This window comes from Pleurodeles waltl, chromosome 3_1 (assembly GCF_031143425.1).
Source record: "Pleurodeles waltl isolate 20211129_DDA chromosome 3_1, aPleWal1.hap1.20221129, whole genome shotgun sequence".
Taxonomy (NCBI): Eukaryota; Metazoa; Chordata; class Amphibia; order Caudata; family Salamandridae; genus Pleurodeles; species Pleurodeles waltl.
This window is the reverse complement of record NC_090440.1, coordinates 227071762-227094774: the sequence shown is the minus strand read 5'-3', so window position 1 is coordinate 227094774 and position 23013 is coordinate 227071762. Positions and strand designations below refer to the sequence as shown.

Genomic DNA, 23013 nt, shown 5'->3' with positions numbered 1-23013 from the left:
TGAAGCATGAAAATAGCACTATCATATTGTCAATAGACTAACTCCTACCTAACTATGATAGAGCACAGCATGTTAAGCTCTAATTCTGCCCTTCAGGTTCCCCTGGAAAGACATCATCCCCCATACCTGAGCAAAGGCCTGCGGTCTGCGTTAGCATCTGTAGCAAAGCATTTGGCAATCAGCATACAGTTGTGGTTCTCTGGCTGGAATCTCCCTCTAACGTGTAAGGGACAAGGAAGTGTTTTTATAATACAGCTGATGTTCTGGGAAAATGTCCCTATGTAAGGATGTGTGTTTTCTACGAATGTTGGAGACTAAACTTCTACAATGTTCACCAGCAATGTACTGTGCAGTAGCTTTGGAAGAAGCACAGAGTGATCAAGAATGTCTTGTTTGAGAACAGAGTGCTGGCCTAGGCAAAAACAGTTAGATAAACAGAAAATAAAACAAGACCGTAAAAGTGGCTATTGTAACAATAATAAAATGAAGCGGAATAAAAATATATCTAGGTTCAGGTGCACAGCGGCTTGGCCTAGTGTGTTAAAATAATGTGCATGGAGCTATGACTAAATTGGCTACACAACAATACCACTACCATTTATCTCAGTTCCCATAGAGTCAGCCTTCAACCTAAGTAGCAATCGACACTCTCCACTATTCCTTATTAAGGGCCAACAGAAGCAATTGGCACATACCAGTGTAAAACATCTAATTGCGCCACAGGACCAATACAAGGTCCCAGGCACCACAACAGCATCGCTGTCACTACAATGTAATGTGCTGCAACAGCATATGTTACATCCATGCCTACTCCCATACATCATAATAGATTAACAACCATTTTGTAATTATTTGCTCCCACGCACCATAACAGCCATCACATCATTGTGTGTTCCCATGCTCCATAATAGCCATCGCGCCCCTATGTGCTCCAGTGCACCACAACAGAATACCTACCACTGTCACAATGTGCTCCCATTCACCGCAACATTTCTTTGTGTAATTCAGTTGCTAATAAAATATATCTTGTGTTGATTGGACTGTGCATATGGGTTGATTGTTCTCCCGTATGTGTGTGTATAAATATATATATTTTGTATCTTTCAATTAGGGGCCATTTTTACTTTAATAATTATATGTGAACCCCTGGTCTCTTGTTATCCATGGGTTTCACTTGTTGTTTATAGCAACAACTGCCCATTCCCCGCAACAGCATAACACTCAGTACACCACTTCATGCTTTAGAGCACCCCAACAGCATATCAGTCATTGTGCACCAGTCCACCACAATTTGTGCTAATTTGTGTTCCAATGCACTATAGCAGCCATTAAAAAATGTTCTCTCTGTGCAGCATGGCCAAAAGTAAAAAAGCAAAAGGAAGTCCTATGACTTTGGCAGCATTGTAGCATTTTTTGTTTTTGTTGTGCACGGGAGAAAGCAACAAAGCAAAAAGAAATGCTACGAGGTTGGCAGCATTGTAGCATTTTATGTTGTGCAAGGGAGGGAACACTGATAGAGGGAGGGGGCTGGAGGCACATTTGTGTGGGAGATGATGAGGACTAGCAGATGAGGACACACATGCTTCCACAAAGAGAAGAAAAAGTAGCTGCAACAACACAAGCAGTAGAAGGATACAAGTAATGCGTCCGTGCTCCAGGAGAGGGTCCAGATACAAGAAGAGGACATGAGGCCCATACGTGTTAACAAATTAGAAGCAAGCGAATGACTGAGAATGATGCCATCCATTGGTGAGCAATGGGCGGCCACTGTAAGCTAACAAAATGTTCTCAAGCAGCAGCACATGCACTGTCTCAGGGAACCCTAAAAGCACTACAAATAAACCTGTAAAACTGTACAGAATGGTGTTACAAGTGAAAGATGGTAAGTTATCCATTTCCAAAGCAATGAGAAACATTTTAATTCTGGTTAGTGGAGCTGTCTCAAACTATCCCATTGTTTTTGCCACTGGCTCAAGCAAGCAGCAGTAATGCTGACACATCAGTTGATACTGGGTACATATGGAGCATATTTCTGTTTTGATCTTAAATGTTTCACCATGATCTGAAAACTCTACAGTGGTCTTTTCCCCCAATACTTTGCTGGGCTTTGTTTCAGATTTTCCTCAGTTTTTCTCTGTAGTCCTTCCTCAGCACCTTTCCTTGCTGTATTCCCAGCAACATTTCACAGTGCTGCTCTCTGAACCTCTCCGTTAACCCGAGGCTGTCAGATGATAACACTGGTGGAACGTCTGATTCTTAGTTCTTATTTTCTTCGTTCATACATGAGTTCTTTATTCTTGTTGTCAAGATAGAATTCTCAGAATAAGCAGAGACTCGAGAGTTCACTAAGGTAGCTTAAATATTAATTCTCCTTATAGACCACGATAAGATGTAGATAAATTACACCCCACCAGGATTCAATACTGAACACTTCTACCACTCATAAACATTCCACTTACATGACATCCCACAGGCAGGCTAAGCAATGGTTCATAATGCACAGGGCATGGATTTTACAGTTGGCAAAAGAGAAAAGTTGTCAACTGACTAGGGGTTATGAGATAGAAAAAAGTGGGGAAATTGCCTTTTAGAAATTGTTTTGTTGCTTTGTCTTTGTGCTCCCATTCTGTTGCTTAGTAATAATTGTTCGTCCAAATCAGTGCCCTCAGACTCCTGATATAGAGCTTTAGCACAACGATACTACTTATAAAATGTAAATATATATTCCATGGAATATTGAAGAGCAATAAAAATGAGTTTTTAGATAATTTTGGTGATTTGTTTTTCAGTTCAGGTTCCAGGTCCAGCACCCAACCTCCGAGCTTATTCTTCTCTCCCCACCTCAATCACAGTAAGCTGGGAAACCCCGCTGTCAGGCAATGGCGAAATTCAAAGTTACAAGCTTTACTACATGGAGAAAGGTGCCGAAACCGAGCAGGTAAAACTAGTGGAGAGTTAAAGAAGTGTTTGAGGGTATGCACAGTGAGTACAAGAAAGAGATTACAGATTTGATAAAACACATACTGAACTAGGATATAACTGGGGAGATTGGGTCATTGAGCTAGTGAGGAATAAGCAATTTGGAGTGGTAAGTAATATAGAAAAATGACCTGTCTGGTGTACCAAGGAAGGAGAGGAGAATAAGCAGATCGAGGTGGTAAGCAAAAGAGCAAAAACAACTTGTGTTGGCAAACGTTAGAGAAGAATCAGCCGAATATCATAGAAAGCACCTGAGAGGAATCTGACTATTTTTGGGAAAGAGCAGAGTGGATTGGATTCAAGCAGGTTGGATTGATGGGAATTTGATACGTGATTTGGCGAAAACTGAGAGACGAATGAGCTGATGGCAGTTGTGATCAGGGAGAAGGTTAAGCCGATTGTTGTACTGAGATCTGAGATGGCTTAATGGTGAGGGTCGATACAAAAGTGAAATTGTTGGGGTGGAGAGACGAACAAGGTAGCTTTATTGGTGAAGTGGATAGAGTGAGATGGTTGGAGTGTTGAGGATCGAGAGAAACATAGAACTAGTGCAGTTGTGATAACCTACAAAAGAATAAGATAGTTGAAGTGGTGAGCTGAGACGGGAGAATGAGCAGGTTGGAGCGGTGAGAATCGATACCAATGAGACTTTGAATGGTGAGGTGAGGTAGAAAAATGGGCAGGTTGAAGTTGTGAGGTGAGACAAAAGAAGAGCAGGTTGGTGTGATGGGTGAGACAGAATAATCAGCATGTTGGAGTGGTGATGCTTGGGGTAGAATGAGACGGAGGGGTGGAGTAGTGAGATAAGACAGAAGAATAAACATGTTGGATTGGTGAGGATCGTGAGAAGACATAGCCGAAGGAGAACCGGACTCGTGTGTTGAGTGATAGACTGAGAGATAGTAATGACATGCTGAAGTGGAATAGCTGGCATAAGACATAGCTGGTTAGAATGGGAAGTGTTTTATTGAATTAGGTGTCTGGGGAATATTGTGGAATGAACAGATAGATGTTTGGCGCTGAAGTGAGCTTGTTGAATTGGTGAAAAGTGGGTGACTTGTGATGGAAAGCAGAATAATTTGGGATGGTGAGCAGAGAATTAACAGGGTAGGGAGGTGAATGTAGAATACATGATGAAAAGTAGAATCACACTAAAAAAGTAGTGGGTGTGAAAGAAACAAAGCTTATCAGCTGGTGGGAGTGATTGTTAAGGTAGGTTAGTTAGTTGAAATGGCACGGATCAAGAGCGGGGTGCAAGAATGAGCATGTTTGAGCTAGGAGTGTTGGTGGGGTCATGGACTGCGTAGCTGGCAGACGTGAGCAAGAATGAGCACATTAGTACCCTTAGAAAAGGGCATTATAGGGATATAATGCCTTTAGAAAGCATGTCGACCTGGTTTAAGTTTTAGATGTTGGTGTTTGATGGTATGTGTACTCAAACTTGCTTAGCTCTATGTAGTCAATAGTATGGCCTCGGTGCATGGAACCTGTGGCACTTGAGAACTGGTGCTTGGTTGGGAACTATATGCTTTTTCCACATTCTAGATAGATTTAAATCTTAATCATGCTCCCCGTTCTTTAGGATGTTGATGTCGGAGGTCACTCATACACTATTAATGGGCTGAAAAAATACACAGAGTACACGTTCCGTGTTGTGGCCTACAACAAGCATGGCTCTGGTGTTTCTACGCAGGATGTTGTGGTCCGAACGCTCTCTGACGGTAGGTTGCATAATGCTAGCATGGCTTAGGAGAAAGTGTTTTTTTTTTTTTTTTTATTTAAGACTGAAATGAGTATTTCTGAAATGTGTTACATGTAAAGTCTGTATCTTACAAGATTCCATGAAAAAAGAGAGAGACTCATTAAGATGAGATTCCCAATTTGGACGTCACCTGCTCCCCTAGCTACTTTTATAGGGTGGTTGAGTAATCAGTCAAACGTATAGGAGCTAGTTATTGTTAAAGGCATTGGAGTCAAGTCTTGAACAAAGCAATGCTTCAGTCCTTAGCACTTGAATGTAGGTTGTGGCATTGGTGGGGGGGAAGCTTAGCTGACTTCGCACAGTGGTTGCAAAGTCATACATGCGGTTTATGTGACTTCTCTTTGCGGGGTTGTCTTTAGTGTTACCATTGACTTTGCATTGAACATCGAACACTTCAGAAAAGTGTATTCTCCTTATGAACCATATGAGGCGTGTTGGAGGGACATTAGCCTTGCAGTACAGCGGTCTTTCTTGACGAGTCCATTGTCTCACTAAAACTTCTTTTCGGCGCGTGCACAGGCTGCCCCCTTTCCAACTTCTGCACAGGCCAAGCGAGATGAGCACCTTCTTGAAGGTTCCTAGACCCTGTTATACGTATCTACCTAGCCTCATTATAGGGTCATACTAACAACTGTTTTTGTGTTCCAGTTCCCAGCTCTGCCCCTCAAAATCTGACTCTCGAAGTTCGTAACTCCAAGGTAAGAGTGCTGTCCCTGATATGTTTGTCCTGTACCCACTGGAAATGTTCTGAATAAGGGTCTGCGTAGCGAGTAATGGCAGAGCAGGGGGGGGATTCCGAGAGGGAGACCTCAATTAGAAAACTTTCGTTTTCTCTCATCTTTTTAACCCTGGATTTAGTCTACACATTCCTTTGTTCAAATGCTCTCATTTGCTTTATTGTAGTTAAACAACCTCACATTTTTATTTTTGGTATTTAGTGCCAGTCGTCGTATGCTATCAGCTTGTTACTGTTGTTCTTTCAAATGTAATTTTAAATGCATAGGATTTTTTTTAAGCCTGCATTTTATGCCATAATATGATTTGTGGTTGTGCTGCTTTGGTGTTGAGCTGTTTAATTAGTGGCGCTCTTTCAAAGGTGTAAGCCCAATAGCCTTCATCATTGCCCAGCAGGGTCTCTCATTGATTGGGAACCAGTGTCTAGAGTTTTAAAACGTGCAAGGCAGCAGGTGTGGCCTGCCAACGCCAGTGACAGCTTTACTTACGCACCATCTTTTTTTAAACCAACGAACAAGCTGTACTACAGTTTCGTTTTATTTTTTGTTTATAAATAATATTCCACTTGGAGTTTTTTCTGCAGGAACAGTCGTGAAGCAGTATATAAATACATTAAAACGATCATAGCACTTTCCCAAAAGCAAATGCTAATCTGAACCTAAAGATTTTTCTACCTGGTACATTGCTGATTGCTTTACGAGCTCTGGTTCACATTATATTATATACTTTGTCTCTTCAAAGGCTGCAGCACAGGACCTCTTCAGAGTCGCACACAGATCTAAGAACATTTTTCGTAGGCAGAGAGATGTACGAGTGGTTACTTCCTTCCAACTCCCTGCTCTAAAATGTACATTCCTGAGAAGTACAGCGGTGCAGGATTCAGGATTCATGTGGCGGCTCTTGACAAAGTTTAAATACGCACTAAAGCGGCAATTCCACTGAATTAAATATAGTGTCTAGAGTTGGCACAATTCAGCCAAGAATCCTAAAAAAAACTGAGGAGTAATCTGAACTAGTTTGTTGAAGTAGGCAAACAAGGATTAAAACCCCACCCATCGAAATTATAACTTCATCTTTCTTAAGCAGGGTTGGTGGTCATAAGATTCTGGTGTTTTCATGGTTCTTTAAACAATGTGTGATGAAAAGCAGAATACTTTAGGATGATGGGATAGAGAGACTTGAGTGGTTGGGATAGTAGGAATGTATTTATTAAAGTGTGCTAGACCCAAACGTTTCCGTCAGCACGGGGTCAGTAGTTGAGCTGACACCACCACAGACCCTTTGGAGCTGAACATGAAGACTGGAAATGCAAAGGTAGACCGGAGGTTTTATGTCAACGCTTTGGAATTCAAGACCGTCCTTTTCTCTCTTCTTCAGCCAAGCGTAATGTTTATCCTACACCCTGTTTTCGCGTTGTAATGTTTAGTGTTATTAATCAGATTTACGTGCTACCTGGCCGCGAGACTTTAAAACCTGGCCTTGAACCATCTCTGCTCTTCCGTTGACTAGTCAAGTGATGATTATCTATTTCTGGAAACCTTTGCAGAATTGTGAGAAATTCATGGGAAAACATTATGGTCCTGGCTTCTGAAAAGCCAACAGAAATGTCAAAATAAAGGAAAACAAATGGATTTGTGATTCCTAAAACACGTTGAAGGAAAGGAGAGTTGAAGGGAAGGAAACTAGTTTAGCATACTCCTTCCTTCTGCTTTTGGGATCTGACGTTTGCAACTTTAAAGGAGCCTCTCGAGTCACGGGATGTCTGTGAATCGCCTGTTGATGAACAGTGCGAATTCGTTTTTTTTTTTTTTTTTTTCCTGCCGTCAGGGTTGTATCTTCAGAGTAGGCTCTGAGTTTGCTGTGTTCTCTGCATGCTTGTTGGGTCCCGTCGGTGTCTCTTCTCTACTTACTGTATCCAGCTCCTTTTAAGCTGTCTTACAGTCTCTGGTTTTGTCTGAAAGCTTTTACACCTCGAAGACCACAGTTGTCACTGAAAAGGTTCCAGGGCCTAGCCGCTTTGTGGGCCCAACATCGTTTCAACTGACCACCGTCAGAAAATGTGCTACAGAAAATGGAATGCACACCATTCCAATACTGTCTTTGATGCCACACCAAGTACTTGTGGGCTGACCAGCACCAGATGAGCAATTTCTGCGCCTCTCTGACCACGATGACGACTCCTGCTTTTAGTGTCTTATCTTCCGCTCAGAGTAAATTCTTCAGTGCCGCAGAGAACAACATCAAGCTCTCGGCACCATTCAACAATAAGACCTTTCCTGTATCCTGGACATCTTGGAGACCACCAACAGGAGGAAGCTGGCCCCAGAAGGATGCCCCCTTGCGCAATGGTCACTCAGCCCGCAGCCACTTTCACAGAGTGAAAAGACGACTAGCCAGCAGACTGTGAGCCGTGCCAAAGACTGGTCCTCGGATCAAAACCATGCTGAATTGTACCAGCAACTAAGGGGAAACCCAAGAAATTTACACCTCATACCAGGGCAAAGGACTGCTCCAGCTGGAGTCGAGCATCGAGCCCGCAGCATGGAAGTGAAGTACAGTCCACCCACTGGCCACTGCTGCCTTCCTGCTCCGGTTGGCATAGAGAAAAGTCCTCATTGGCTAAGAATCCCCCTCCCGTCTCCAAAGCCAGCGTTTATGTGAAAACCTACCTTGGCACTGAAGCCCTCAACATCGCCCACAACTCCTTTAGTGCCAGTAGCTTTCTTGGCACTGAAATCCACTTCAATACCAAAGCCACAATCTGCTTCGAAACCTCACAGAGGTCCCAGATTAAAAAGAACCCTGCAGCAACATGGAGTCCTTGGAAGAGGATGTCGGAGCCCCAATCTTGGAGAGATCATAGCAAGATTTAGAAGCTAGACAATAGAGCCTCTTTATTTACTCACTGATGGGCAAGGTCTCTACCATGCTGCCTCCACCAGCTCCAATACCACTGTTGGAGCATTTACCTTGTCAGAGGAAACTTTCGAGAAAGAGCCTCCATGCACCCCTTCTTCCCTGGAAACCGCAGCCGAGAAAAACAGCCACCTGTCCTGTCCCTCTTCCCTTCTTTCATCTTTTTCTCAGATTCTCCCCAGAGCAGTTCCTACAGACCATTTGATCCCTACGCCCAGCCACTATGGGAGGGTCTGACTTATGATCCGTGGGATGGGATCCTCCAGGTGACGCTAACCTAGACAGCTGTCCTCTCCGAACTTAACCCCCAATGATGTAGTTGCATACCATTAGGTTAATCGGCATGTAGCTGCATACCATAAAGTGGACATACATATAACCTAAATGGCGGACGATTTCCTCATGGAGATGCTCTGAGTCAAAGCTCTGAGTCAAAGCACTCAGTCCACTTTCTCTCTGTGCTTAAAGGGATGTTTAAATCTACCCCGAGAACTTCTGTAAGCTCCTCAAGACCAGAGTAGTAACCCCTAGGGTAGAAGTTCAAACTCTTTCCCCCAGTGACCTGGTTTAGGTTAGGGGATTAGGTTAGGGGCCAGGCCCACCAGATTTCTTAGTTGTCAACACTGCCCGCAAGCGTACCTACTCGCAGCCACTGGTCATGCCTCTCATCCAGATAAGGAGAATTAAATAAATAGATTCAGAGGGCAAAGAGTGGCGCTTGAAGCAGCTACCCTTTGGCGCATAGCCTTTACGGTCTGTCTTCTAACTGGGTATGACACGGCCCAGTGGTAGGAAATGTAGGAACGCCTTAAAAATCTACCTGAACAGTTATGGAAGAGAGGGGAGGAGGTAGTGTTGGATGGTAACATTATCTCCAACATCAACATTCATTGTATGTTGGATGCCGCCAACACAGCCTCCAGGAGAATTAACACTAGCATCATACTTAGACACCACGCCTGAAACCTTAACTCCGGGTTCCCTGATGTCAGGCCCCTCAACCACTGCATCTTGTCAGAACATTTTTAAATAAAGCCCTACAGAAGCTCATCCCCCTCCAACAAGGGGCTTTCATGATGGCACCCTGCCCACCAGAACTACCTTTGCTTTATGGTAAGTGGACATCACTACAAGTTCAAAATACTCCCCTTCAGAGTCACCACAGAACCCAAGAGTCTTCCAAAATATCTGGCAACAGTACATATCCCCATGGAAGGAATTGACGTATTCCCCTTCCACGACAATTGACTGATCAAGCACGGCTGCAGGTCTCTCTCTTTCTCTCTCTATCTCTCTCTCTCTCTCACACACAATTTTTATTTTTTTCATGCATTGGGCTTCACCCTAGACGCCACCAAATCCCACCTGCAACCCCTTAAAATTCAGCTGTTCCTGGCCTCCACCCCCAAATTCAGTGTTCAACCACCAGCCCGGTGCAAAGGTAGGCCTTTCACAGACCCAGTCCTCCATTTGACATTACTATAGACTCTTCTGTCATGGGCTCGAGCACGCATCTCTCACAGTAAACAATACAAGGACCTTGGGCCTCCCAGTACCAGGATCAACTAATCCATTCCATGGAACTGCTGGCCATTTAGTTAGCTCTCACAACCTTTCAGCGGCTCATTCACGGCAAGGCTGTAATCATTAGAAAGGACAACATGATCGCCATGTATTACATCCAAAAACAGGGCAACACACACTCCTCTCAGCTCTTTCGTCTAGCACAGAAAATCTGGCCCTGGTGCTCAGCTACAACATTAATTTCCTGGCTGAACATCTACCAGGGGTACCCATTAGCTTCTCAGACTTGCGTATCAGTACGCTCATTAATAGGAACTTCAGCTTAGGTGCTTTCAGCATGGAGGCACTCTGCAGATCGACCTGTTTGCCACCCCAGAAAATTTAAAATGCCTAAGCTTTGGTGCCAGATGCCTACACCCACTGTCCATGGGCAGTGCTCTACAGATGAACTGGTCATGGATATTTGCCTAAGCTTTCCCACCTCCCCCACTGCTTCTGTTTGTTATCAGGGAGCTTAGGCCAGCATTTCTTACTCTCATCTTAGTGGCACCAGCCTGGGCCAGACAACCTTGATTTCCCACCCTAATGGAGTTGTCAACTCCCACAAGAGACTTCTCCCTCAGGCTCGATCTTCACAGGCAGAGACAGGGTCAGGTCAGGCACCTGGGTACTGGGCGGCTTAGTCTTGCTATTTGACACCAGAGGTCCTAGAGTTAATGTACAATCAGCTCCTACAAGAATGTATGTCCATGTTAAAGGAAGCACATCGGCCCCAATGAAAGTCTGTTATGGAGCAAGATAGAAGAGGGTTGTTCATTACTGCTTTTCCGTCAGATTTGACCCTCTAAAATCCACAATGCAGGAGATTCTTGCTACCTTTTGCACTTGCAGACGACGGATCTTCCCTATATCTACAATTAATATCAATTGTCATTTACATGCATAAAAGACAATAGGTCCTTTTTCTGGATTCCATTCTTCAGTGCCTTTATGAAGCGACTCAAGAGGGTCAAGCTCCTAAGAATACCTTGTGCTTCGGTGTGAAACCACAACATAGTTTCCTCATCATACTTATGGGACCACTATTTGATCCAATGCACTTGTGCCTTTTGCAGCTTCTGTCCTAGAAGGTGTCCCTCCGTGTGGTTATCTCTTCTCAGTTGCAATGGCAAGCTGCAAGCACTCGTGAAGCAGCAAACCTTTTACTCAGGTCCACAGGGATAGGGTTGTTCTTGGAACCAGACCTTATTTTCTCCCTAAGGTGGGGTCATGCTTCCACCTTAACCAAACCATAGAGTTTCCGGTCCTCTTCCTGCAACCAGACTTTGTGGCTGAAAGAGCATTACATGTTAGATGTTAAGTCGTCCTTCATCTACTACATTGATAAGACTAAGTCATTCTGCAGATCAAACCAACTCTTTGTCTCCTTTGCCAAAGTCACAAAAGGCAGCCTATCTCCCAATAAGTGGGTTGATATTGTCCCTGTAGACAATATCCCCGTAGCTGGTATTTGTAAAGCAGCCACTTGGTCAACCCCTCACACTTTTACCAAGCATTGTTTGTACATCTTGGCCCGTCAGCAAGCTCTAGTTGGTCAAGCTGTGGTAAGGACATTATTCCCAATATCTGCATCAGCCACACGCTAACCACCACAGTTTGGAGGGCACTGCGTTTCAGGCTGTTGACGGTGTGTATCTACAGCCACATATGCCATGAATGGAAAATGTTACTTAACATGTAACCATCCATTCGTAGCTTGCAGAGGGGTAGATTCACATGCGCCACCCTTCTCACCGGAAGCTTGTGCCTTTTGCAGATCCTCCCACACTCATTACACTTATTATACCTTGTGCTCCCACACCATATTATTCATCCACACATTCTCTCAGCCGCTGTGCAGAAAGCAGTCTTACATGGAGTTGGTGCTCACCAAGAGAAGTCACAGCTCATCCGCTGACTCGAGAGACTTGTGAGAAAAACAACTTGCACATGTCCAAGCCCAACACTAGACAGCAGGAGTATGCTACACATGTGATATATAGCATTTGAGCAGCAGCTGAAATCACCACCAACTACAGGATATGTTTTTTCTAAACAATGACTAGATAACAGCACTGGCATAGGGCACATTACTTTGGATGTCACACCATACCAAAACAGCTAGAGAAGATAGAAATATGATACGGACTATTTTACAATTTTCCAATTTTCTCCCAAACAGCTCAACCTACATGTTTGTACTGGATGTGTTTATCGTGCTGGTCAGCCAGCTTTGTGATGCAAAGGTTCCTTCCCATTATTATATATACTCGTTTGATTATATACTGTACAATTTCATATCACATACAGATTAAACGTTTTCTTACTGTTTTGTGGGTTGAAAGTCAGGTCACTGCTTTCAATTCAACGTAGTTTTTTTTGCATGCGCCCCATTTTTAGCATGGGTGCATCCGTGTAATTTTCTGAATTACTGTTAGCAGCAACCATTATATTTGCAGCATGATATATAGCTCGTGGATTCACGTGCTAGATATAATTCCGCCATCTAGTGGTTAAATTTGGAAGTGTGGGAATAGTACAATATGTTCCTCCTCTTAGTGGTGTCGCCTGAATATGATGTCGTCAAGAATAAGGTCACAGTGACCACCAATGTGACCAGTCTTATTTTTAATATTTTTTTTTTTTTACCTCCTTTGAGTTTGAAGGTGTGCAGAGACCGAAGAAAACACCGATAATGCTTTGCAAGACTTTGAGAGAACAGTGTAAATCGGTGCTAGATTGATATTTTGATGATATTCTCGGAGATATGGGGGAGGGCAGTATGTGTACTTTGATATAAAGTGACAATTAAATATTCTCAAGGTGGAGTCCCTAAGATTCCTTGACCCGATTTTGTTGTATGAGCATGATCTTCAAAATCAGGTCAAATTGCCATTGGAAGTTTGATCTCAATGACTAACTTCTAGCTTGTATACTCTATCTTTCTAAGGACCATAAGTCCAAGGAATGCTATGCTTGTGCAGCAGTTTATTTGCAGAAGGAGCTGAGTGCCACAACAGTGCCACATAATTGCCCATTGAGCAGCTGAAGATGGTGTATGACGGAACAGAAATGTTCTGTTGACAGGGGACATGAGTTTCTCATAGGTGGATGAAAAGCTCAGGGATAATTAAGCTCAGGAGGAACACCAGGTGGACTCGGACCTTGAGTAAATTTATGTAGAGGTCGAAGGTTTGACTCATAAAAAAAATACTTTGTAAGGAATTGTGAGGTTCAAGAAGTCCACGGTCCTCCAATGCCAAACGCTGTTAGAGAAGTCGAGAGACAAGGCATGCAAGCTGCCAATCAAAATATAAATTAAAATCTTCGTGCGAGACCCTGAGTACATCAAGACACGTGTTGAGCCAGACTTCCTCGTAGTCTCTACAGCCAGAAAGGTGAGTATGTCACCAGCCTCAATACCAGACAAAGACTGGAGGTGATCAGAAACATGGATGCACATCAGCACCTGGAGGACCTTATGTCCCACCTGTTTGAGGAGTACCAGAGGAGGGCCGAAACAGTGATTGAGAAGCGAACAAATAAAGACCACAGCACTCAAATAGCGTATGACACAGCCTTTATAAAGTCACAGGTGTGACGAAACGCGTGTTGGCTGTACCAGTTTCTGACTGTAGTTCGGGTTCACGATTAACAATCTGAATAAAGGACCTACTGGAACACAAAGAAGGACTTTGGGTTATTCTCTTACTGCTTTACTACATTTGAACATTTGCTCATACTGGAGTTGAGCTATACGCTATTTGAGTGCTGTGGTCTTTATTTGTTCATTTCATGTTGTGTATTTTATGCACTTTACAGTGCCTGTTTGGTAGTCAGGCACTTGGCCACGCGCACCGATCATCGTTTCTTTTAATACATCCCACCACTGTGGACACCGCTGGATGTTCGATCTGTACCATTTACTACCTTCCAGTGATTGAGAAGCACATTGCTAATTTGTCCATAAAAATGGCAATACATTATGCAGGTATGCTCAGCAGATTCCTCTCCATGGGTACTGTACTGTGCAGGCGTGCCTGGTTAACCCAACCATGTTAGTTTGAAACCAGAAGTCCAGGCAAACATCATTGACATGCCATTCATGGACAGCCACTATTCAGCCTAGGTGTTGACCACATCCTAGCGAGCTTAACAAAACTATTGACACAACAAAGGCTATGGGGGCTTTGCTGTCTTTTAAGTATTTCTTTAAAAGAGAGCGGGATCACTGAGAAAAGAGGACATGGGAGACCACTCTACAATCCTCTGGTTCAGAAGAAGTTCACAAAGATTTTGTTCATACAGGCTTCACAGTGGCAACAGTCTGTCAGCCAAAGACATTTTTTCCAGGCAAGCGCAAGACAAGAGGTAACGCTTTTGGAGAACAGCCCCACAATCCTCAATAATGTTGCAACCCCCCCCCCCCACACACACAACCCATTGCACTTCTTAGCCCATGTTGTGAGAAGGATAAAGGACTTACCAAACACTGAGAGTGGGGGATGTCCATTACCCCATGCAAGTGGGTGCATAACCTCTTAAAACATGAGTGTTGCATAGTGTCTCAAACAGCACCTCCAATACCACCAAAACAACAAAGGCACAGACAGGACTAGATACAGATACTTCAGACAAAAGTTCAAAAAGACGCAATAGAAATGGTACCCCTACAAAGAAAGCTTGAGGCTTAGCATTGATTTTGTGCCTAAAATTAACTCTTAGGTTCCATAGTTCTCAGGAAATGTTTCTTCTTGTTCGTCCCTCTCTCTCTGATACGGATTCTATTTCAGATGTTGTCGGAGCATGTTTTTTTCAGGCTCGGTTGACAGTTATGTCTGCTTCTTGGGCAGAGTGGGGTGTAGTTGCCATTTCGGACATTTGTGCTAAGGCAACCATGGCATTCACAACTTCATTTGTTGATCACTACAGATTGAATTTAGCCCATGGTTTGGAGCTGGATTTTGGTAGGGCGGTTCTGACTGCTAATCAGAGATAAAACATACATGAAGTTTGGCTGGTTCATGCCGTTTCTTTTTCTAGTTATTAAAATAATTGTGGCATGGTTTGTTTTTTCTCTCTTGCTTGGGTATACTTTCATATAGTGAAGTACAGAGACGAGGAGTCCATGAGGAGGTAATGTCTGGATTAGCTACTGGTAATATTCATTACTCCGATTCCTGTTCCTTGTCCCATTACTTTTTGTGAAATCTCTCCCTCCCTCCCTTCTTGGTTTTGGGAGTGGTTGTAGAGCCTTAGTATTGTCAGGAAGTTTAGTTTTCTCATCTCCCCTTAACTGCGGTTTGTGAACAGATTTATTAAAATCCAAAGTGCCAAATGACCACCCTGAAAGAAATCATACCGTTACTGCAGCATGGCTACTACGTCGTGACTATAGACAAAAGAGTCTACTTCCAGATCCCAATGCACCAGTCAAACAGGAGAATTCATATTTCGGGGTAAATTATCAGTTCAAGGTGCTATCTTTCGGCATAAAGTCTGAACCAAAACACCTGCATTTGGGCAGGTTACTCATGTGTACCCTCACCTGGACAACTGGTAAAGGTAAGCTTTCTTGATTAATGTCAGAGAATAATTCATAATGTGATGAGGCTACTGCATCAGCTGAGGTTCACAGTGAATTGGAGAAATCTTCCCCAAACCCAGAAAAAGAAGCCTTTTCCTAAGAGCGGAATTGAGCACAGTGAAACCAGTGGTATACCCTACTATGAAGAGGCTTCAGGCAGTGCAGGACCAAGCTCACCATTACCACACCAGTCTTCAATAGTGAGGACAGTTGTTAAACCTTTGGGTATGATGACTTCTTGCATTCATTTGATCCCAAACAGAGATAGGATATGAGACCTGTTCAGGAGTAGTCGAACAACCTAGGTCACAATGGGCAGAAAGGAAGATATAGTGGTTGAACAGATGAACCAGCAACAAGTTAAAATGGTGTAACAAAGTGAATATGTTGAAAGGGGCGCCTCTGTTGCAGCTCTCATGACAGATGAATTGCATTTGGGTTGGGGGCAAATATGGGACAGCTCACAATAAGAGGCCTGGGGTCCACTCAGGAGATGACCAGGTGCACATTAGACAGAGCTGAGGGCAATTTATCTGGCACTGAAAGCGTTTCAAATTGAAACACAACCACAGTGCTCTGTATGAAAAAGCAAAGAGTGAACACTCTCTTACCCACTCCCACCGCTCGCAAAGCATTTGCAGTTGGGCAAGAAATGTTCACCTGGTGGCAAACCATATATAAGGAGTAGAAAACGTTTACTCAGATGTGTCATGAGGGTGAACAAACAGCTCTCATGAGTGGCAGCTAAAAAACTCTTGGTAGATGCAATGTTCCAACATTCGAGAATTCAACTAATAGACCTGTTTGCAGCTGCATAAAAAAACAAAATGCCAGTCCTTCACATTCAGGCATTACCACCCTGAGTCAATAAGCTAGTATGGGGCTTTTGCTTATGCATTTCTTCCAATACCACTAGTCTTGGAGAAGTACTGGGCACCCAGCATGACTTGGATTATAGTGGCTCCTAGCTGGCCATGACAAATATGGTTTCTCTCCTATCTTAGGGTATATGTGTAAAAATACCATTACACAATGACAAGCTCACCATGCAAGGGGCGAAGGTTTTCCACCCTGATCTAATGGAAATACTGTTGAGGATGTGGCTTCTGACACTGCTGAGTTCTATCACTTGCAGTTACCGAAGAAAGCACTTAATATCGCAAGGGAAGCATGTGAACCATCCAGCAGAGGGCTAGACTTTGAAATGAAAAGATATCTGGTGTGGTGCCAACACAGCATTCTCCTCACCTTAGCATACTCTCCAGACACCCAACTGGATCCATAAAAGGTTTCCTTATTAGTGCGCCTGCACACCACTAGGTGGCATCCCTGCTTGATGACATTCATTACTTTGTTTCCCTGCCTCCGACGCAGAGCTGGAGCTCCGCTCCCAACTTTGTTGGTTTTTCGACTATATCTAGGAACTATTTCACGAGTGTGCCAGGTTACTAAGTCCCTACCAAAAATGAATAGTTTCAAGCCATGCCACAACGGCATGAAGCAGATGTCAGTCACAGATCCACACAAGGTGAGTCTGTGGTTTCTTGGTTAAGGGCACGACTCAGGTTGTATGATAAGAGCACCCTCATTCACCTAAAGGTGACCCAAGACCGGGAGGTGAAGATGTATGTTCCATAACATAAGAAGTCTTATCACTTGCATAGGTCATGGTCCAATTCATGTTTGTGGTCTCACAACTGATCAAATCCTCCAATAAGTCGAATTCCAAGTGCAAGCATAAGAAAACTACCTGCATCTCAACCCCATCCCACCGTTCCGATTCCAAAGAGAAAGCCCAAGGATGTCACAAAGTTAGTTGCACCCCCTGTAGTTCTCTGGCCATAGAACAGGTTCCTCAGTTGTTCCCGACACAACCTGAATTTCCTGGGCTGTTGTTGACCCTGTAGCAGATAGAGGCCTTAAGTAGACCATACTGCACATTTTCAGTGTGCTTTTGGGTCCCTTTAGCATGCCTCTGGGCCCCATTATACTGCAGTGGCCTCCATTCAGGTTTCTCCTGGCATATTCTTCTCTGGTGCTTTTTATCTGCCCTCTTGCAACGTTTTACTGGGCCCGTTATAATGCAGGTACAGGCTTCAACTCTGACCCCTGATCCATGAAGGTCTCCGATACGTAGACCCCAATGCTGACCCCATATGCGATGGAGGATGACCCAGTGTTGGCACCCAACTGACTGGCTCGAGACCGGTATCACTCTAAGAAATAATAAAAGCGCAACTCATGGAGCTGGACTTTAACCCAGTGCCTTTTCTACATCATGCCGATCAGCAGAGACTCCATTATCTTTATAATCTGACTCTGATCCTATGCCAGAGCTGAGGGCATCCCAAGATGATGATGATGATAATGATAGTGATTGGAGTGGCTTGTTCACCCTCACTACACTGATGATGATTTATAAATGGAATTACAAAATGCCCAGTGGGTTGGACACCTTTGCCTGAGAGGGAGCTTGACTCGCCATTTGGGCCACCAATGGAAGAAAATTATTAATTTGCAGTGGTGGTCCAGAGGGCAGCTTAAGCAGTAGAGTTACAGCTACCCTCAGTTGAGACCAAAACAAATGATCTAATGGAGATTTTGCGGCGGGGCCAGCGACTTCTGAGCACTTGCTTCCTTTTAATGATGCCCTAACTGATACTTTGTTGGCCACGTGATCATAGCCTTGCTCCTGCCTGCCTGTGAATATATGCAGATGACCATACTTCACAAGTTGATATCTGGTGACCTGCATGTTCTTACCAAGAACCCACTCCAAACAGTCATATTGTACAGGTCTCGACCAGTAAGGTAACTCACATTTCCTACCACACCTATGGATAGGGAATCCAAGAAGATTGATACTTTCGGCAGCGCATGTTGTGTTCAGCCAGTTTAGCACTGCGCATCATAGATGTTTGTTTGCAGGGCCACTACACAGATGACCTTTAGGACAACGAGATCTAAGTGGAAGACTTTAGGGCCTTTTTGGCCCACACGATCCATAATGGGCATAACATGGCCTAGTATGAAGACTGGAGACATCAGTTGTTACTGCTGTTGTCCTTCGATGTCACAAGTGGATGCGTTCCACAGGATTCTCCAGCGATGTCCAGGAGTTCCTCATGGAAATGTTTTTGATGGGTCCTGCCTTTTGGGTGAGAAGGCAGATGCTGTGTTGTAGCTTTTTAAGGACTGCAGAGCTACAGCTTACTTTTTGAGAATTGTTGGCCCCTGCCGAACAATTCCAGCAACAATTGAGGCAAGTTCAGAGGAGTGACATATAAACTAAAACAGGTATCCCACCTAGTGATGTAGCAGACACCCCAGTACTTTCGAGGATGTGAATGTGGGTTCTGGCAAGCGGTGTGCAGGCCAGTAGGGGCATCAGTCCTCCAATTCCTCTTCCTCTGCTGCGACAGCCTCTAAACCACTTTAGCTTGCCTTTAGTGGCGTAAGCCAAACCGGTAGTGTGGGAGGTTTCAACATTTCCTCTTAGGCTGGTGATCCATTTTGTCTGACAAATGGGTCTTAGAGAGCATTTAAATTGGATATTCACTGCCTTTTTCTGCCTCATCCACTATTCTTCCCACACCAGAGCAACTTTCGGTTGCGCACCTGTCCATTCTGTTATAGAAGGTGTGATCGATGCTCTCCATGGATGCCATTAGGAGGGTTCCAGACCCCGAAGAAGTGGTTGTTATTCTTTCTTTCTTTCTTCATTCCAGAGGAGTACTGTGGCTGAGGCCTGTTATTGACCTGAAGCCTCTAAGGGACAGATGTACAAAGCCCTTTTGCATTTCTTAACGGTCCGAATCAGTAAGAGATCGCTACTTAGGAAATGCAGATCCGGCCTATTGATTAAAATGCAATGGAATTTCTTAATACCGATTTCCTAATAGCGATTCCTACTTTGTAGGAATCGCTATTAAAAATCGGTATTTCTGTAGATAGAGTTTTGCATTTCTTAAATAGGGATTTCTATGAAGGCGCTATTTAAGAAATGCAGAATTGCATTTTTGTACATTTGGTCCTAAATGCCTTCCTACAGAAGTATAAATTCAAAAGGCCCATGCTGGACAAGATCCTGACTGCTCTGGACCCGGGCGACTGGATAATGTCCTTGCACCTACAGGATGTCTATTTTCGTGTGCCAGTCCTCTACTCCCACATAAATTATCTGAGGTTTAAGATAAGCTAGGAGTATTTTCAGTTTGCTCTGCTCCCTTTCGGCCTCCCCAGCACCCCTCGGTTGCTCACGAAAGTAATGGCAGTGATTGCTGCCCTTCTTGGGCGTCGGGGATACCAGTATTCCTGTACCTCAGTGATTTGCCCAATAAGGCCTTACAGTGTGCACTGTTAAAGGATATTTGTCTGGCCTGTTTACATTTGCTGGACTAGTTGTCCTTCAGATCACCTGCTGTGATGAGATTTATTAAAGGTTTAACACACATTTCCTCCCAAACCATTTGTGATGGCACAGCGTGACCATAACTTGATCTTGTATGACCTCGAAGCCGGTGCATTGTTGCTTGTTGTGCCCTCTGACCTTAAAGACTGTCATCCTCATTGTGATTAATTCAGGTTGTCTTGTGAGTGAAATTCAGGCACTTGCAGTGCATCCTTCCTCTACCATCTTTTGCTTGACAAGTTAGTGCTGAGGGCTCGACATCAGTCTTACCAAAAGTCATGACTTCCTTCCATATGTGGGCAATTGATCACTCTGCAAGTGCTCTTTGTTCCCCTTTGCATGGGCTGTTCGTCCACTCAGTAAGGCAAGACTTGTTGGTCAGAGCCTACTCCACAGACTTCACTTTTGAAAGTACTGCTTTATCTGTTCTAGGATGAGGTACAAGTGGTTTGAGGTATCAATCGAATGAACAAATTACTTAACTTTGGTAATACCTTTTCTGGTGGATATTCTGTCTAATCAGTTTGCTCACTGCTCTCGCATCTCCCCAGAGATGAAGCCGAAGGTATACTGCACCAGGGAGAAAAAGGATCACATTAGCATTCGTGGGCAGTATGTCAGCCTAAGACATCAGCAAGACAGCCACTTTGTCTTCTAAACAAACATTTACTAAATCCTATTGTGTGAATATAGAAAATACAAGGAGTTGTGGTGAAAGGAAGATGAGTTCTAAAACACTTGTTCGCGTCCGCTTCCTCTTTAAACCTCCCTCCACAGAGGAATTAATACTGCTACATGTGCATGTGATTCCAGAACAGATTTCATGCTGAAAAAGAAGTCCTAGTTTTGCAGCTTGAAGTTCGTCTCGATCCACATGCAAAGTTTACACTCATTTTACACTCATTTTTTTGGGGGGGGGGGGTTGTTGAGGAGATATGATATAGTAATGGAAAAAAAAGAATCTAAGATGGTGGTCACATCAGGGTACAGAGTGGGTTACAGTCAACATCATATTGAGGATCCTTCTACATCGACACCCATCAAGAGTGAGGACAAAGTTTTGAAGTGCAGGACTTCAGGACTCAACAATTAGATGGCAGAAATATTCACAGCATGTGTATCTAGAAGAGCCTCAAGCTGCAAACCATTAGTATAGGCACGTATCTAGTTTCTTTTAGTTCCTTCAATGTGCCAAAGATGCTTACTTTTTATGGATAGTTTTCCTCACTTGTTTATGAGGAGAATATTGGGTTCACATAATAAACGCTGTCACACTTTTTACGATAGACGTTCACTGACAGTAGGGCTGTATTTAATGATTGCTTATATTTCTGTTGTCTAAAGTAGTGCCACAATATTGTGCAGTCCTCTTTATCAGACCGTAAGGGTAACACTTGATGGCAAACTAATACTACTTTGATTTTGGCAGTAGTTTGTTTCTTTTAGACCCAGATTCAGGGTTTAATAGTGCTTTTGTGATAATCATTCAATCCACATTTATAGAGCCCTCACGTGTAATTTCATCATTGGCTTAAAGGTTTATGAAGAATACTAGTTCTCTTTGGTACTACAAAATCATATTTAAAAAGTTTCAAGTGCGGTTGTGAAAGTATTTTTGTGTAGTCCTTGGTTCACAAGTCCGTGCACTACTGAGAGGCTTTGAAACAGAGATAGATATGCCCTGTGACCAGCCTTTGATAAGATATTCTCCCAGGAGCATTAATGGTGCTGTGGATTCAGGAGCTGGTCAAATTAACTAGAGGCTAACATCATTTTTAGGACCTGTTGGAACTTCCCATTAATAGTGTGTTGGATCCCAAACATTTCCCACATTTATCTGGTACCAAAATAGTCAAGTTTTATCACACCAGTTATCTCACTTCTACTGAAGACATATGCACCATCTGCAGTTAGAGATGGCCTTTCCTTGGTCCAATGCATTACCTGATTGTTTGTGAGAAATTAGAGCGTTCACTGGTATGGATGTATATCTATGAACTTCAAATGTTAATTCCAGTGTATTACTCTAAGTAGTGTAATGAGTAGGTGTGAAATTCAGTGATTGGTCTCTTGCATGTTTTACTCTGTGCCTGCTTTCAGCACAACTAACGTTTACTGTAATATTGGTAAGTCTTAGACTGCCTGTTACTTATCACGTTCATAAAAACTGACATGTATACATCGGTACAATTTTCCAGCATGTTGATGGGTAAACCGTAAAGACACGGCATTTTGAGCAGGCTTTTATATTTGTAATCTTTTTACTGTTCCTCTGTTGAAGATTTTGGCTCAGTTGCGTTACATTTTGTTGTGCCGCATAGGGTGTCTCTCTGCATGCCTGTCTTCATCAAAGGCAACTGCAGTGTAAATACACTATTGCACGTCCAAGAAAGATCAGGAAGAGTGCAGCTTTTAGAGCTGCACATAATGCGTGCTTGTGATCTGGTATCTGTGGTGGTAAGTTGACTTACCTGTGGTTTAGTTTGCTTAGCGGGTTGGGTCCGTCTTTTTGATTGGGATATAAAGGAATCAGTGAGTGAGTTTTTGTGTAAAATCTTCTGATGTTTTCTTTTCCAGAGCATCGTTGTCCACTGGCAACCACCACCTCCAGGCACACACAATGGTCAGATCACTGGATACAAAATTCGATACAGAAAGGTGTCCCGCAAAAGCGATGTGACTGAAAGCATTGGTGGGACACAGCTCTTCCAGCAGATAGACGGTGAGTTGCCAGCTCCTGCTTCGGTTTTTCCAGATAGCACAAATTTTGATATTTATTGCTTATTCTGCATATTTTTCGGGCGCTTCTACTGAAATCCTTCTTCCCTGCAGTCTTAATGCAAGCTCCCTTAAAGAGGTTGGTAGGTAGAAATTCCTACTAGTGAGGTAGCATGTGAAAAACATCTCCTTCAGTGTGATTCAACACATAGTTGGAAAACTCAGTGCTTAATGCGGACTACTGTGTTTTCCAAAGATAGCTTCTCTGCTCCTTCCTTTGTACCCAGTACCTCTTTCTCCTGAAAGTTGGCATGCTCCTCGCTTCTTCATTTTTGTTCCATC

At 43.5% G+C, this 23013-nt stretch overlaps 1 protein-coding gene across 12 annotated transcripts in view; it reads left to right on the top strand.

Annotated features, from left to right (window-relative positions):
- Window positions 1–23013, top strand: part of NEO1 (neogenin 1) — a 514543-nt gene that overhangs the window by 338092 nt on the left and 153438 nt on the right. For all 12 annotated transcript variants that reach the window (XM_069222245.1, XM_069222241.1, XM_069222240.1 and 9 more), the window contains exons 10-13: window positions 2790–2938; window positions 4562–4700; window positions 5390–5439; window positions 22531–22675. In XM_069222245.1, the coding sequence (XP_069078346.1) occupies window positions 2790–2938; window positions 4562–4700; window positions 5390–5439; window positions 22531–22675 (483 nt within the window). The remainder of the gene's footprint in view (window positions 1–2789; window positions 2939–4561; window positions 4701–5389; window positions 5440–22530; window positions 22676–23013) is intronic.